Genomic DNA, 17,917 nt, shown 5'->3' with positions numbered 1-17,917 from the left:
CTCACGTTGACATTCGTTAGTCTGTATTATGTCGGAGAGGTTCAGTGGCAGAGAAATTGCGTTACTCGGGCTTTTAGTTTAGTAGCAGGTATAGCTTTAGTTTTACTTTGAGTGTGCAAATTCGATTTTATTATCATGAAACAGAACGAATTATAAAGTATAAGAAGTTATTTTCTAGTGAAATCGCTATTGGCACGTCATTCATGGATGAATTTAGTTTGTAGAACGTGAATGGAGACTTCGATTTAATTTCGATTTGACTATATGGGTTGCATTTAAAACAAACGGTGTTTTAAAACATTTTGTTTAAAACATGTTTTAAACAGTGTTTTAAACAAAGGCCTTTGCCATAATTGTGTAAATACTTTCCAATAACATGTTGTATGAGCCTACGGAGAATCACCACCGATTTAGCCGACGCGTATCGATATGGTGTGGTGGGAGCCCTCAAAATAGACGGTTCAACAGTTAAAGTACAGATATTTCGTCAAAGTAGCTATATTTACCATAAGAGGCGTGTGCAATTGTGTTAGATATAGATGTTGGCAATACCACGAGCAGATAGTTATTTGCGAATTACTATTACTGAGAAATGAAAAGTGACCGTTTCACGACATTATTACATTGCATTATTAACCCATGGTGTGATGGTTTTGCTAAGTATGGCTTCGAAATAAAGCATTGACGGTTGCAGAATCGAAATAGTGTTTGACTCGGTCAATTCAATTCAATATTGTGAAAGATTCTTATTCACAAAGAAATATATGGTTAACAACAGAAACTCACCTACATATATATAGGCTGTAAATCATAGTTACCTGTCGTGCTTTATCGCTATTACGAGGTACTTCAAAGTCAAAATGTCGATTTGCGGGTAATATGTATGTGGCATTAATTTTGTAAGTGTAGGCGTAAATCAAAACATGATTTTAAGCTTACATTTGAGTTGATATAATCTATTTTATTCTTAAAGGTCGTGACGAAATATTTTTCATTGGCTTTCTGTAGCTTCAGCTTATAGTACACAACAAAACAAGTTAAAAAATTTGAGTTTTTGAGCGTATGTCTTATCGGTCCCACGGTCGTGTGCCTTTGGACCCACCGGGTGGGGACCGATGACACATTCGAGCAACAAATTTTAAACGTTCATAAATATTTTTTGAAATGACGGATATTCATGTAAATGTCCGCGATAGGTAGAGCTTGTATCGAAGTGTTGAGACAGCAAAAGATCTGCTATTCTCCGCTGAAGATTTGAGGGCCAGAGATCATTTTGCAATTTTTGAACCATCGGCACCACACATCTCCCCTACTTTTAATACTTTCACTTTCCATTTCCACTCGAAATACTTTTCACGCGTTTTATATATCGCTACATAAACTTGTAAGTACGAAGAAATATAGTGTTCATTCTATTTCGACTCGAATTTACCAACGCCGACGACTTTGACCACCTCTGTTGAAATGAGGATAACGAATGTGATCATCGCGTCATGCATATTGGGGATGATTTCTGCTGCGGATCAACACGAGGAAATGCGCTGCAAAGCACGACTAGGCTGCCATCTGGCTAAATGTGATCCCGGACTGCTGTCTCCTAGTTTGAACGCAAATGAATATCCTGTTACTTGCGTTAGGACGTCTGCTCAAGACGGGGGGGAATACAAGGAATTGAAAAGCGAAATGAGAAGCATGCGAACAGGTACTTCAATTGTGTGTATATAGCAGTGATTCCCAAGTGCGGCCCCGAGGGCCGCATGCGGCCCTCAAAATATATTAAGAAATCGATTTATGACAAAAAATAAAATTTATATTTATAAAATACTCTTGCTTGGCCTGGCCTCTGTAGTTTTTAATTATAGAATTGCAGGAAAGTTGTGAGTATAGACTGCTAACGTTGCGTCACTGCTGTTTCAATGCAATGTGCCCTTACTTTCCAGTTGAACGAGCAGTAGCTATATATATAAATAGGTATTGATAACTTTCAAAACCGGAGGAAAATCCTGAAAAAATGGTAAGTTTTCCCCACTTCGTGGCCGCTCGACTAAAAAAGAAAAAGAGCCCAACTCCCGAAAAATACAGTTTTTCTTTCACATTACCAGGTGGTTAACTAAAAAAAGGTCAATTTGCCGGTCCCGCTCCCGAAATAGCTGCCGTAGCGTTCCTACACTACAGTGCTGACTTAATGTAATATCAGTCGAATTTGGCCCTGTAGCCTAACCAAAATCCTCAAAAATGAAGACAAAATCCCAGTAAAGAAGACATTTGGGCGTCCTCCGAAGACACTGAAAAAAAAAATCAAAAAAGAGGACAAATCATCTTAAAAGAGGACGTATGGTAACCCTATGATAACTAGATGTGCAACACGTGGCTCACGGTTGAATACGCCGAGATGCATACTGCTTAGCCGGCTAAAAGCAGCATAATTGGTAGTCCTATAGTCAGGGCCGTAACTGCCGCACCCCAAACCCCCCAATTGAGGAAGGCCGAGCTCGAAGGGGGCCCAAAATTATTTCGTGAATTAGCATAAATTATAAAGTATTTTGAGACAATTTATAAAACTTTTTCAAAAATTTTTCGTGCTATGCGCGATTTCAATTCGCCACATATCTTGATTATTGGGTACTCTTCTCCAAGAAAAAAATATGCAAGATTTATAGAAATGGGCATATCAGCGTTGGCCATGACCGCACCACAACGCACCAAGACATATAAAGTTTTAGCCATGTAACATGTGAATCCAAGAAGTGTGTCAGAACGATCGGCAGCGAGGAAGCCTTGGCCGTAAAGGACTGCTTTTATGCCGACCAAAAACTTCGTTATATATACAAAATGCATGTAGGTTTAATTGTCCATATAGCAGTGTTGGGATCAAGTCACTACCTTCGAGTCACGAGTCATCTCGAGTCATTGCACATTTTGACTCGAGTCAAGTCAAGTCATTCGATTTTCGAAGGTGACTCGAGTCAAGTCAAGTCACTCGTTTTTCGGAGATGACTCGAGTCAAGTCGAGTCAAGTCAAGTCAAGTCACGAGTCAAGTCACAATTCAAGTCAAATTGAATTTTCGAAGTATGAGTCACATGATTCAAAGTCATTACATTTTGCTCGCGGCGTGAAGGACATATAAATTGGTCATTTAGCTTGAATCAAATAACGAATATAAAGTTAAATACATGCATAAAGGTGCTGTATCACTCACGCACACGTAGAACTGCTAATAAAATACGTGACTGTATAGCTACATGCTACCGTCTGTTATTATCATTCAAAATTGAGGATCGAATACGAATCCTCGAGAAGTTGAAACAAATTGATATCGTACAATACACTACCCACCCATCTATACATCCGTGAGAATATAAACGCATAAGCTATGTTCATTCGATTTGAGGTTGGTAGGGGTGAGCGCTGCGCAATACTGAGTCGTCTAAGAAATAGAGATACGTTGCGATTAGATTAAATCTACTACTACTACAACGACGTAAGGTGTGATCATTTCGTTTGAGGTCAATTTATTTGTGATGTAACAAAGAAGCAATCAGTAAATGAATGGTTGCTCTCGTAAGTGACACCGGCGTATCGCGAACAATCCGAACATGCACAAGACACATAAATCTAATCGATATCGCTGACTTGAAGACTTGAAATTGACTCGTGAATTTTGCTCCGAGTCACGAGTCAATCCAGATTTCTGAAGTGCCGAGTCAAGTCAAGTCAAGTCATTTTGGTAAAGTGACTCGAGTCAAGTCAAGTCATACGAAAAGTTGACTCGAGTCTGTCTCGAGTCAAGTCATGACTCGAGTCATCCCAACACTGCCATATAGGTGCCTAAATGACTGGCGCCGAATGTTCTTGTCTTGGCAATCTAAACCTCACAAGACAAATACCATCCCGCAGGAAAGGAAATTATATGCCAGTGAAGAAATACCAATTTGAAATAGTGTGATCTTTCAGTTTAGTAGGTTTGGGCAATTCTACATTTTTTGATATAGCAGACAGGAGGTTACGAAATAACATCATGTAAAGAAGTCATACCTAGGGGTCCGCCCGCCCGAAGATGTTTAATTTTGCGAGGTCTGCAGTTGCAAAGACACCTCTCACTCAGCTCTACCGGTAAATCTGATTATGTGGGCAAAGAGGACAACCATGCAATTCCCGATCTTATTCACCGATTTTATCATGACTTATCGAAATATTCGCGCGTCCCGCTGTCTCACTAAACAGTACGACTTTAATTTCGTGGCAAAAGCGAACAACGTGATGCGGGGTCAGTTTATCACCCTATGGGAGCCCGAGGTCCTGACGAAGTGCTGTTACGTTCCTGCCGACGGGTATACCCCCGGAGATGTTTAATTACTATTGAGGGGGCCTATACCATTTCAAACACACATCACTCAGCTCTACCGGTAAATCAGAATACGTGAACAGAGACAGCATGAAAGTTGATAGCAATACATGCAATTCTTGATCATATTGACCGATTCAGTCATGAAACTAAAGAAATTTCTCGCGCTTCGCGCGTTTAGGCGAGAAAAGCTGAGTCACTCAACGGACACCCGATGCAGCAGATCAGTAGCAGTAAACAGTGTACAGTTTTGAAATCTCGCCGGGGCAATAAAACTACTCAGAAATAGCCATGATGACTATTTGGGTCCGTTTTATACCGTAGTATTCGTGCGGCCCCGACCGTACTCTGAAATTCTAAATTTGGCCCTCACACCGCAAAAGTTTGGGAACCACTGGTATATAGGTTTGCCTTCAAAGCAAATGGCGTTTTAAAACAATTGTTTGTAACAAGTTCCGAACGGTGGTTTAAAAATGCCATTTTAAAAAACTTTTGTATAATTATGCCTTAATTGTGTAAATATAGCCTACGTACTCGATATAGTCAACGTATACGATATGGAATTCATATCGGATACCGGATAAGTGTTTGAGAAGTGCAGTTTCGTTTGTGCCTCTCAATAACGTGAGACGATATATAAATTCGTGCAATCGATGGTAATCATGCGCTACAGTCTCGATCATTGTGTTCAGATTTCACATCTTACGCATCAAGGATTTCAACGCTTGAGAACGAAAATAGGAAAACAACCGCCGGTGATATATTACTTTGTTATACTATAATGAGAGTGGTTATACAAAAATATTTCCGAAATACTCAACACCCAAATTTCTATTTGTACGGTTGGTACTAGTGCTACGTTTTCCGAATCCTAAAGTAGGTTTTGCTTACTTGTACTAATTTAGTGTGGTTCGGTTTATAGACTTTACAGTCACTGCTACTTAACAGTTTTCTAGACAAAGCCACACAGTCATTACGATTTAGATTTGGTTTGGCTTGCATCATCTTTGTGTGAGTTAAAGTGTCATGAAAACTTCGAGACGGATCCCGTGTATCACGATACCTAGATAAGTGGGTATATTTTCATGAATTGCACCTACCGGTATCTGTATTGTCATTGGTCATTTTGCGAAAGAGTATCGATCAAAATTACGTTTAAAACTAGTTACTTGGGTAGGCCTACTTTATATATATAAATTTTATACTCTCACTTAAAGTAATTTGGACGTGTCTTCAAAATTACTTCTTCTGTAATCGAGTAGACACTTACGACGTTACTTCTACTTGAGCAGCAAGACTGACAATTAACCATTTCCGGTATATAAATTTGAGAATTCATAAGAATAAGTAGCTATATATATTTATTATCACTAGGGAGATTTTTTTTGACCTAAAAAACGGAATATTTTGACCTAAAAAATCTAAGTGTTGACTTCTTTTGACCTAAAAAAACTGAAATTTGACCAAATTTTGACCTCAAGTATGCAAATTAGGTGTTTTCGCACATAATGTTAAAATTGTACTACTTATCTTCATTTCTGGTTGGAACTGTCTGTCCTTACAAAGTAGATTGGCCTGAAAGAACTTTTTTGGCTCAAAAACTGACAAATTTTCACATGAAAAAACTAGTATTTTACCGAAATCTGGCCCTATGAAGAATTACAGTAGTTACATTACGTATCATGGTGGAATAATTAAAATTTGTTGTAGTACAACGAAAGATACTTTCCTACATTCTCGGGTAGAAAGTGTTTGTTTTGTTTGTTTGTTTTGTGGTATTCATGGTATTTGTCAACTACTATGGTCATTTACACCAGGCCGATATTCTTCATTATTTTCCGTAACTGCCAACATATAGCACGGCCCACCTCTAGGCTTTTTTGTAAGACACCGCTTACGCGGATGAGGTGGCGAGGAGGAGCCTAGGTTAACCTCCAACACCTACCTTTCGGAATTATGAAGTCGACCTCGGTCGGAATCGAACCCACACCCATTGGTGTTGCAGCCGCGGATTATACCACTGCGCTATCTCGGGTAGAAAGTGTCTGTTCTTACTAAGTAGCTTGCCAAGAATGGAGAAATAGCGTTCAACAGCTGCAGTTGTTAGCTGACAACACTGAAGTTGTGTGCACACTGCTTGCTGGTGATGCACCGTATTGCTTCATTCTGACAATGTTGTCTATATCAGTGGTTCTCAACCTTTTTCACCTCGCGGACCGGTAAAATTTCAAAAAATGTGTGGCGGACCGGTGCACTTCGAAAATTGAAATGAAGCCAGAATGAAAAGTATGCAACTGTTTTGTGCAATCATATGGTGCTAGAGAATGACATTTAAAGGGCTTTGATCGTAATTAATTATCCCCATGACAGCATCCATGTGATTTTATGGTAGTCAGTTTGCTGACTCGAGGTAAAAGTGCGTAATCCAGATAAACGTGCTACCGCCAAGAGTCGTGTACAGTCTTTCGCGCCGAAGGCAGTGGGTTTAACCGACCACGCCAACTCGAACCAAGTCGAACCAAGCACCTTGCCGTGCTACCTTAGCCTACTCATTACCCACTTCAATCAGACGCATACGCTACTCTGGCAACTACGAATACAATGTGTGCCGCAGGAAAACGCCTTGCCGCAACTATACCGGCCATCCGGAAATCCGGGACGCAAAAGCCCTTCGTTAGCCCACCCCAAAAAACGTTGGTGTTGGTCGCCCTCAAGGAGATAAGTCAAACTTCCAGGGATTCACCCCCAGACCCTACAGTTCGGTGAATGTTTTCACCTGTACTTGTGAGCACATTCATTCTACTCGGTGTAAGCAGAGGGTTTATGTAGCTTAATCGCGGCAATGCCGAATATTATCGATCATTCATGACTGAATCGGTTTTCTCGCTGCCGAATTTTTGGCGCACCTTTCGGAGTTCCATGTTAGCCTATACTTCATTAGGGTTGCTACGTCGTGGCGCGGTAATGGCTGACGCCGAAATGCCTATTTCTATAAATCATGCGTATATCCCGGAGAAGGGCACCTAATAAGCAAGACATGTAGTGACACTAAATCGCACAAAGCGCGAAAAGAAATTGAAAAATGTTGGAAGAAGTTTCAGAAAAATACGCTATGATTTAGGTTCATTTGCAAAATAATTTTGGGCACTTTTCAAGCTTGACGCCTCTTCAATTGGGCGGTTTTTGGTGCCTCAGTTACGGTCCTACACATAATAAATGAATCGAAAACGAATGATCGCGCATACTGCGCTGTTTAGCGATGAATCAGCTCGTACCTGTTCTGTACTTGTCGCTCGTCAAATAACACGTCTTGAACTTCAAGTCATGTCGAACATGTTTCAAGCCCTAACGATACCTCACGAAATTCTGAATTATTTTAAGATTTGATGTTTTATTTATTCTATCAATGGACAAGCCTTCAACATTACATCTTGAAATTGAAGTTTAAAATTGTAATATACCTTGCGGACCGGCACCGGTCCGCGGACCGGCGGTTGAGAACCACTGGTCTATATCACAATTTTTCAGCTTGCGCTTCTTGATGTAAGAACCATGCAATGCCCAAGCAGTCTTGCTTCAGTTAGGATATTGCGGTACGTTGACCATAAATCCATGTCACTATTTGTTTCATTTGACCGTTTATGATTCACAATGAGCAGACGATGGGCCGTTTACAACGGTAGGCCTATAAAGTAGGCTACAGGCTGTAAATTATGAAATGATAAGTTCACAGACAGCGCAAAATCTACGATACAAACGAAATGTAGAGGTCAAAAAATGTTTGATTTTGTAAACAATTTTGACAAATTTTGACCTAACGCTACAATTTTGACCTAATTTTGACTTTTTTTGACATGTCAAAAAAAAATCGCCCTAGTTATCACTATGAATGACATTGTTAACGAGGTATGAAATAGGACTGAACGGTGCCGGAAGTATAAATCGCATCCTTATATCGTGCTTTCGAGGACAAAATTGCACTGGTACCCACGATTTTCAAGAATGATAATTTGTACATATGGAAGCTATCGTGTGATATCCCGCATATTCCAATCACTTCATGCTTTCACGGATAAAATGCCGCGAACTTGCGAAAGCAACCACGATTTTCATTTCTGCTGTATCTATAAAGTACATTATATAATGATCATGACAATCTTTGCAATATGATTACTTCTAGAAATGGAAACGCTGAAGACCAAATTAGCGAAATCGGAACAAAGCATTGAAGCGCTTTTGAAGGGTATGATATATGATTTGATCTAATATGTAAATTGCAAGTTTGAAATTATTTTTGTGAAGCTGCCATTTTCGTTAGAAAGTCACTGTTCTGAAACTGCGGCTACAACATTACTACGGGTTGTACCATACCACTCCATCAGTGTAGGTGCTACGGAGGTCATGCATCATCGATTCTTAACCACGTGCGAAGTTTTTGGCACTCATTTCTTCAAGGTTGCACTTTTACGATGCGAAATGTGTCACCTACTTTACTTACCCTTGATAAAACAGCACACTCTTATTGCAACTTGCAACAGACATAAATATATAAAAAAAAAACTTTTGGCAAGATCTGACATTCTCAAGGGTATATCCACCATAAATAATGCATTATAATGCAAAGAAAGGTCCCTACAGCGACTCGACAAAATCATGTCACTTTTCAAATGAAATGAATCCGATTTGACACCAAATAAAACAGCCATGCACGCTTTTATCCGGTTCATTTCTCAAAAACGCGTCCAACTCATTTTAAGCTTTACGATCATCCACTATATAGTGTCGTTATTCCTCTTTCTCCTACTTCCCTTATGATAAACACTGATGTTTACCTGATAGAACCGAAGTAGTCGACTTAAGACATACAATCGAAACATGTTTAATCGTGAACACTAAGTGTCCATGACTATTTCATTTCAACATGGTCGTTTTTTATGGCACAGCAGTGTCCTGACAAATATTCCAATTTAGTAATGCGACGCCTAAGCGGTGTCTATTTGATTTTAGAATTAAACGCCTTGAGGATCAAAACGAATGATTTGGAATCGCACCGTGTCGAACCAAACGCAGGTATATGATCGGTTGTTTTGTTTTACAATATTTATTCAATCACTGCGTATGATCAACTAGGCCGGGAATTTTAACCAAACATAAATCTGTGGCGAAGAATTGGTAGGAACGTTGGCAGGAACGGAAAAGCACTTCGTCAGCCCCCACCCCGCCAAATATAATAAAATAAAATAAACTTAGGTCTTGGGCTCCCATAATGTGATAAACCTACCCCTATCACCTGGTTCGCTTTTGCATGAAAATAGCCGTACTGTGTAGGCAGCCAGCGCGAAGCGCGAAAATTTTCGATAATTCATGATAAAATCGGTCAATATGATAGGGAATTGCATATATATTGCTCTCAATTTCATCAGATTTACCAGTAGAGTTAGTGAGGTGTCTTGAAAACTGTAGGGCCCGTTCGTATGATTCCGTAACATGTTATTTCGTGAATTCCTGTCTGCTATATAAAAAAAATACAGAATCGCCCAAACGTAGGCTTTCAATCTAAAAGACGCACACGATTTGAAATTGGTATTTCTTCACTGGAATATAATTTTCCCTGCGGAATGGTATTTGTCTCGTGAGGTTCGGATTGCCAAGACAGTATTTTGTAGATATAACGAGTTTTTCGGTCAGCATAAGGGCAGTCCTGTTCGGCCAAGGATTTCTCGCTGCCGGTCGTTATGACACACTTCTTAGAGTCGCATACATGACCGAAAACATAATATGTATTGGGGCGTTGTAGCGCGGCAATGGCCAACGCCGATATGCCCAATGTCCATTTCTTTAAATCTTGCGAATTTTTTCATGGGGATGAGTAGGGGAGATGTGGTACCGATGGATCACTGGGACCGAAAATACTTTGAAAATTCTCTATGATAATTTCATGATTACACTCCGTGAACTTGTCTACAATTGCATGCTGGCAAAATCTTTCCTCACATACAAAAAAATTCGACGTGCGCGAGCTATGCGGTCTCTCACAGATGATTTTTGTTTTGGGGGGTGTAAACTAAATTTAGATCGACTTATACATTTTTCTTTGTAACCATCAACACGAACAAACCAGCAATCATTTTTATTGTGAAGTGTAGGGCTTGTATCAGGCTATAAAATGGCACCTATTATTTTTTCAGTACTTTCCTTGAGTGGACTTTTTTTCGATTCATGTATAAAATTCGTAGGGTGGGGACCGATGATACAATAGCCAAATCAAGCAAAATAATCAAGCATACTAATCATGAAACATGCCTCCGTACAGAAAATCTTTATGTAATAATTGCATATGATGTTTTATCGCTATAACGAGGTATTTGGAAGTCACGCTGTCGATTTTCGGGCAATATGTATGTACTCACAAATTTATAAGTCCGAGCCTAAATCGAAACGTGATTTTATGACAACATTTGAGTTAACATTTATTCTATTTTTTGACAGTTGCGACCAAACATTCTTCTTTGGCTTGCTGCAGCTTAGATTATAATACTGAGCAAGAAAAGTAGTCACATTTGAGTTTTTCAGGGTATATGTGTCATAGGTCCCCGGGTCGTGTGTCATTGGACCCACCGGATGGGGACCGATGACACGTTCTAGGAACAAATTTTGAACGTCCATAAATATTTTTTGAAAAGACGGATATTCATGTATATGTGCGCGATAGGTAGAGCTTGTATCAAAGTGCTGAGCCAGCAAAAGATCTGCTGTTTTCGGCAGAAGATTAGAGGGCCAGAGATCATTTTGCAATTTTTGATCCATCCGTACCACATCTCCCCTACCCCAAAAATCAAGATATTTGGCAGCATGAAATCACGCCTAGAGCAAAAAAAATGAAAAAGATGCATAAATTTTCAAAAAAATACTCCACAATTTATGCTAATTCACGAAATTATTTTGGGCTCCGTTCGAGCTCGCCCCCCATTGGGGCTTTGACGTGCGGCAGTTTTGGTCTTGTCTTTATCTATAAATCTATAGCCACTGCTCGTGCAACTGGAAAGTTATGGCACACTGCATTGAAACAACAGTGACTTAACCATAGCAGTCTACTCACGACTTTCCTGCAATCCTAATTAAAAACTCCATACTCCAAGCCAAGCAAGTGTATTTCATAAATAGAATAATTTTTTGTCATAACTTGATTTCTTAATATTTTTTTTTGGGGGGGGGGGCGCGAGAAGGCTAGCTGGGGGCCGCAGTTGGGAATCACTGTTCTAGACCATGCATGCTCACAATGTTTGCGAGGCTTCCAGTTGACTTACGGTCAGACTTGACCTGTATGCCTTCAACGAGTCATCAACATGGATCTGATCTAGCAAAGCATGTTTAGAAAAGTCAAGGGCTGGAGAGATTTCCATCGCTGGCATTCGTCGATTGACGATTATGAAACGAATTCTATTATTTCTAGCTCTTGTGAGAAGTTGCGACGGCGCCCAATTGGAATCAGCATTAGCGCGCAATGATTCTGGGGGAGTCTTCAACTCGTACATACCCACAATTGGATTCAAGGGTGTATTCTGTGACGTAACTGACGATGGAGGAAACTGGACCGTGAGTTCAATGCGCGATTGTTGCGGAAAAATTTATTTCCATTTTCATGAAAGGTTTTCCAGCGAAGAATGAACGGGGCCGTGGATTTCTACAGAGGTTGGGATGATTACGTGAAAGGATTCGGCGATTTGCAAGGAGATCATTGGTTGGGTAGGCTTTTCATTTATAACTTTGTGGTCTATTCTAGCTTATGAATTGCGCCGAGCCGTCATAAGCGTGGTGACAAACTATTTCAAACGTTATTACTGAAGAACACGTCATCTAGATTTAGAGTTGCGTTTGTGATAGGATTGCCGAGAACAGGAGCGATCAGAATACGTCGGCTTTGATAGAATTACTTTTTTTTCCGCAATCGATCGATGTCGAGTTAATATTTTACGCAATATACGAGTCGGTGTGCATGGCTTTAACGTAGAGCGAATATTTGTTCATGTTGTACTTGTAATCCGACTCCAGAAGGTAAATTTTGATTCCTTGCGTAGCCTGTATCTTTCCTTCGACGGACCGGCGTCCCTCGCCGCAGGGTTCGTTGGCTGACGTGCCACGAAGCCTGTCTAGTGCACATGTATTCGAAGCAGCCCAAAACTACTTCAAGTTCAAGTAGAGCTGATTAGGGTTGAATCAACTTAAGTAAGTATAGTATTAAAAAGTAGTCATATCAGCGTTGTAATCAAGTCACTACGTTCATTTGCTTTTATTTCGTACAAGCAAACTTGTGAGACTTATGAGACTTCATTCTGTACAAGAAACTAATAAAACAAGGAAACTTTTGAAACAGGAGGGAAATTAATTCAGATTTGAATTTTATTGTGAGTCCATTGTCTAGCTAGATATTCGATTCCAAATAGGGATTTCCAAATGACAATTGCAATCGAGTGCCAATCGAGATTCACATGGTTGTCAAAATTTTCAACCATGCAGCACCCTCTGTAAATGGAAAATAGTGGTTCTCGACCATATTTGGCTAACGGCAAACTGCCTGAAGATTTGCTAGCACCGAGCTAGCACCGATAGACAAGACATACAGAAATTATGTCTCTCTAACGAAGCTCTTCTACCTATTCACTGTACGCGAGTAGGCTTTGCCTTGTTGCACTATAGTACGTCACCATGCGGTACTAAGTGCCACCACGCCTAACAAGAAAATGGGGACGGATTTGATTGCAATATGTCTTGCAAAAGCCCCAAATCATAATAGTCGGCGGATCAGGAACCGCAACTTTTTTACAGCTTCCGGCAGCTTCCTAAATACTCGGAAGATATGTAGAATGCTGTTTTAACTTTTTGGAACTTTTGTCAAAAATAAATGCAACTTTACACGGGTTTAACTGCAACAAAAACTTGCCCTAGTAATGACCAATACCAGCCTGGTGTAAAATAACCAGACCATAGTAGTCGAAACACCATTAATACCAACCTACTTCACATATAGAAATTATAAATGATAGATACATTTATACATTATCCAGCTTGCTGACGATTACGCTTGCCGCGTGTCAACCAAAAATATTCGGGTTTATTTGAACAGGCCTAGCAGCGCTGCATCAATTAACAAAGGCAGGAGACATGGAGCTGAAAATCAAAATGATTTCGAGGAAAGGAATTTACTCGGTTGCCAGATACAGGTGAGCAGCGATCCTCGTGTATTTCGCTTCTGATACGCCAAAAAGAGAGAACGTTTGCGGTCTGGAGACAATCGAGCCCTGATTTTCATTCGATAAAACTGTGCAATTAAAGGCGCAGTATATGATTTTTGTAGCGGATCCATTTGGATTTCTTGTAGTCAATTAGTTTTATTAACCGTAATTTGGTAAGGTAAGAATCCCAATGTTTTACGACTAGATCTCTTTCCCGTAGGCCGTCATTGGTGGGGATTGACCCCTCCCACGGAAGTGATGGGATTGTGAGATATAGTTTGCTATTATGTAACGAAGATCTTACGTATAAGAGGTTATACTGGTAGTGGATGTTATTAAGAATGGTAAGTTAAGCATGTGAAAAATATATACAAATATATATATAATAATGTAAAGAGAAAGCGAAGGGTAGTAATAATATAAAAAGAATATGACTCAGTCCAAAGCAACTCTACTCTAGCACCTCACGTCATCAGGGGTGGTAAAGGTGCGCGCAGGGCATAATAGCCGCTCCTTTTCTGTAGCAAACAACTTAAATAATTTTCCAGCATTTTTCGCATCGGCCCCGGTTCCGACAACTACAGACTGCACGCATCCGGATTCTCCGGGAATGCAACCTTCGATGCTCTCTCATTCAACAATCAACAATTCTCAACGAAGGACGCAGATCACGATGGTCGGTCGTCAGTGAATTGCGCTTCCAACAACGAAGGAGGCCTCAACGGAGGCTGGTGGTATATCGGATGCGGCTCCAGCAACCTGAACGGAGACTTCCACAAAACAGGCACCAAGGGAATCTGGTGGCGGAGTTGGTGGATCAGCCTCCTGCGCTTCTCGGAGATGAAGGTCCGGAGAAGACCGTGAAAATGGAAGTGACGTCACTGGTCCCAAAATCCTGACTCTCTTTAGCGCCCTGTAACGGTCCAGGAATGACATTGCGGGACTTCTTTATTCCAACTCCGGAAAACTTTCTTCTTTTTGACTATTGCGTCAAACGGTTTTATTTCAATATCAATTATTATTCCTCTGCTATTATTTTATATTCTCGACATATCAATATTTTCGTGTCGTGTTGATTTGACGTCAGAATTTTTTTTTGATTTCACGCCTCCACTCAACGTGTTTTTGGCCTACTTCAATTATTTTGTGTTGTGCTTGTCAGGTCACAATAACAACGTACTGTCGTTGAAATTGTAATTAGGCAAAAATGTTATCAAATTACATTTACACAAAATGAAAAAGCTTTAATTACAATTATAATTACGATTACATGAAAAAATGTTATTAAATATATTCAGCCAAATTACAAATTACCACAACTCAAACACTGTGGCACACCACAGGTAACTAATTGGGGAGAGGACAAGATGTCAGTGATGGAAACCATATTGTTGGCGTCCACGGTGGTGGCTTTTCATGAGATAGCTACTCGCTGTCTGTGGCCTTTATGCTGTGTTCAACTGCAATACCTATAACCAGGCCGTGTTATTTTTGGCATTTCGGGAGCCAGATGCCAAAACTGCCAAAAATAAAAAAATTTGAAAATGCCAAAAATAACTAATTTTTGGCATATGCCAAAAATAACACAACCTGCCAATAGTGTATTTCTTTCATGGTGTTGTGTTAACAGGACCGCATTACAAGTGTGAAGGGCAGGTTTTTCACTCTATGGGTCCAGCCCACCCATTAGGGGAAAAAGCATGGTGTCCTAAAAGGTGTGGGCACAGCGAGATTGAACGGCTGACTGCATTTGGTTTACGTCACACTTTCCATTTGTCCAAAGGCAATTTTACGGCCATTTTTAACCGGCTTGCCGAGCGCTAAATTTGATAAAACGGGTATCAATGGAAAGCTGCCGCTGTACTGATTACTAAAATATAAATTGTATTCTGCTCATGGATCTGGAACCCCCAAATTCAACTAAGATTTTTGCATTGTGATCAAGTTGAGCATTGTGACACAACAAACAGTCCGGCTATTTCTGAGCTGCAGTCTCGTTTTGCCAGACAGTCTTGTTGCGTTAATGTTCTTAAACAAGATAACCTTCCCAGGACTCTTCCATGTGAGTTGGTAATATTAAAGCCATCTTACGTGGCAAAAGTCCTGCTAAAATATATCGGTAGACTGATGGAGATGGGATGGTCGCGCTACAAAATAGAATGTGTTAAGAGACAACACAGGGAACTCCTGGAAAAGTATCGGGAAGAAAATTCTTTTCGCGATGAGATCGATGGCACTAGCGCAGTGATCTATTTTCATGATGCTTGGAAGCCGGTTCTGCCCTCCGAAATTTTGAAGCTCTGAAAACCTTTTGTGGATGACTGGCAACATTCTTTCCCTCAACGGCTACTGTTGAAACCGATATTTCCCACATTCGTTGGGCGAAAAATTAATTCAGGAGAAACTTTGCTGACCTGAGTTTGGAAGCACTGTTACAGTGCAAACAATTTAAGTCTATTCAAAAGCTGTAACAATCAGGAGTTGAGCGTGTTTGTTAGGCTTCTCATTCTTTTTGCTTATTGGCACCGATTCCGAATGGATACTGCACATTTTGTGGTTTTGTTTGATAATATTAACCTATGTAATCGCTAGGTTTTTTCTTCTTATTATTGTTTGTTGGTACTTATTATAAGTGGAAGCTGCACATTTTTTGGTCTCTATTGATAAACTGACCCAAATAAAGCGTTTTTATGACTAATTCGAGTCTGAAAATATCTATTTAGAGGTCGATGCCAAAACTGCCAAAAATAAAAATTGAAAAATGCCAAAAATAAGCTATTTTTGGCAGTTTTGGCATATGCCAAAAATAACACGGCCTGCCTATAACCCTTAATTGTGGTATGCGATAGCTATACTTATATAGCTTGCGTTGTTTTTTTTTTTTGTGGTCAGTGGTGCCACTGTTATGTGTTTTTTCATTACATCTAGTGTATTTTGACTTGACCGAGTGTATTTTCTTTCGAAATTCGGCATCTAGTGTTTTTTTACTGAAAAAAATATTTGTAAATGAGGATGCTATTTTCATGTGCGTCGAATAATTTATACCGGTACTTGAAGATATACTAATTATAATAATAATTATAATAATACCTCTGCTCTGTAAACCTTGCCAATTCTTCATCTACTGCATTTCAGTAATCTGACTTTTCCATGTCTTGCATAGGAATCACAATTTGACTGCATTAATGAAATTAAAAAAAAAAATTACTTCAATCTCGCCATTTTCCTTTGGGTGCAGGTTGCTCCCCGGATTATGTGTGTATTGACCAGTTTCTTACTGTGAATAAAGAATAAAATAATAGTATTTGGTTGCATTAAGAGGATTTTAAAGATCTTGTTTTTGTTGCTGCTACAACAACAACTACAAGTAAATATTCTCACTATTCATTGTATTTAAATGCTTAAACATTATATACCGGATGGTCTACTCTACGTATTTACGGAGACACATGCGCGATTACCGTTAGGTATATCGAAAATTAAAAATTGAAAGTGTCCTCGGAGGATGCCTAAATGTCCTATTTTTTGGGAATTTGTCCTCTTTTTCTCTGAAAAGAATTTAAATGGCACGGAAAATTCGATTCCGACGCGGCGCACTTCCGAGTTTCTTGAAAAATCGGGAGCCGAGTCTGAGTAATGACCTATTTATAGTCAACACAATACTTTCGATCGAAAAAATTTAAAAATCACCAGTTTTATTGTTGCTTTCAGAATTTATGAAAATTGTCCTCTTTTTAGGATCTCAGAATATGGTAGCCCTATTTTAAAGTGTAATGGGGGATGAAGACTCGAGATAAATCTGAAGTGGGGAATGAAAACAAAAATGTTTCGAACCACCGATTTAGATCGTTTTTGCTCGCATCGTAAATGCAGTTTATTTCGCAAATATATTCTGAGCAAAATGACATTTAGCGCAGTAGTAAATATGTGGGTTGAATATGACTCGAAACCGAACAGAGAACACAATGATTTGGACTCGGACTCGAGTCACAACACTGTGACTTGGACTCGACCCTCTGCATCCAGACTTGTACTCGGACTTCAATAGACGGTGAATTTAAAATAGAAGTGAGATTGACTTGTGTCTCGGAACAATGTGACTTGGTTACAACCCCGGGAATTACCATTACTAAGGCCTGCTATGATGGAATTGAATCTAATTATTACTGGCGGGGAGAATCTGGTAACATTATTGATGCAATTGGTGAACCTGAAACGCACCAAAAGAAGTAATGAAGCTGATGATTACCATGAGACCCAAGAGTCGTGTTGATAGTGTCTTCAATTTTTCGGCGATTTTTCAAACCCTTCTGTTGCTCAGAATTACCTATATGTGGG

The 17,917-nt window shown here is 39.7% G+C and overlaps 1 protein-coding gene across 7 annotated transcripts; it reads left to right on the top strand.

Annotated features, from left to right (window-relative positions):
- Positions 1–18: 18 nt before the first annotated feature.
- Positions 19–16,354, top strand: LOC145442654 (microfibril-associated glycoprotein 4-like). Of its 7 annotated transcripts, none has more exons than XM_080320624.1 (8): positions 19–1,702; positions 5,039–5,101; positions 8,527–8,589; positions 9,354–9,416; positions 11,800–11,942; positions 12,005–12,092; positions 13,471–13,567; positions 14,128–16,354. In XM_080320624.1, exons 1-8 carry the CDS (start codon positions 1,465–1,467, stop codon positions 14,441–14,443), a joined length of 1,071 nt encoding a protein of 356 aa, XP_080176750.1. In that variant the 5' UTR covers positions 19–1,464; the 3' UTR covers positions 14,444–16,354. The 7 variants fall into 7 exon arrangements, with proteins under 7 accessions (XP_080176750.1, XP_080176752.1, XP_080176754.1 ...); XM_080320623.1 differs by having other exon boundaries at positions 24–1,702; positions 11,996–12,092; XM_080320626.1 differs by lacking the exon at positions 5,039–5,101 and having other exon boundaries at positions 23–1,702; positions 11,996–12,092.
- Positions 16,355–17,917: the final 1,563 nt, after the last annotated feature.

Source organism: Botryllus schlosseri, chromosome 7, assembly GCF_051294905.1.
Source record: "Botryllus schlosseri isolate E-star chromosome 7, Bs_hap1, whole genome shotgun sequence".
Classification (NCBI taxonomy): Eukaryota; Metazoa; Chordata; class Ascidiacea; order Stolidobranchia; family Styelidae; genus Botryllus; species Botryllus schlosseri.
This window is presented reverse-complemented; position numbering and strand designations above follow the sequence as displayed.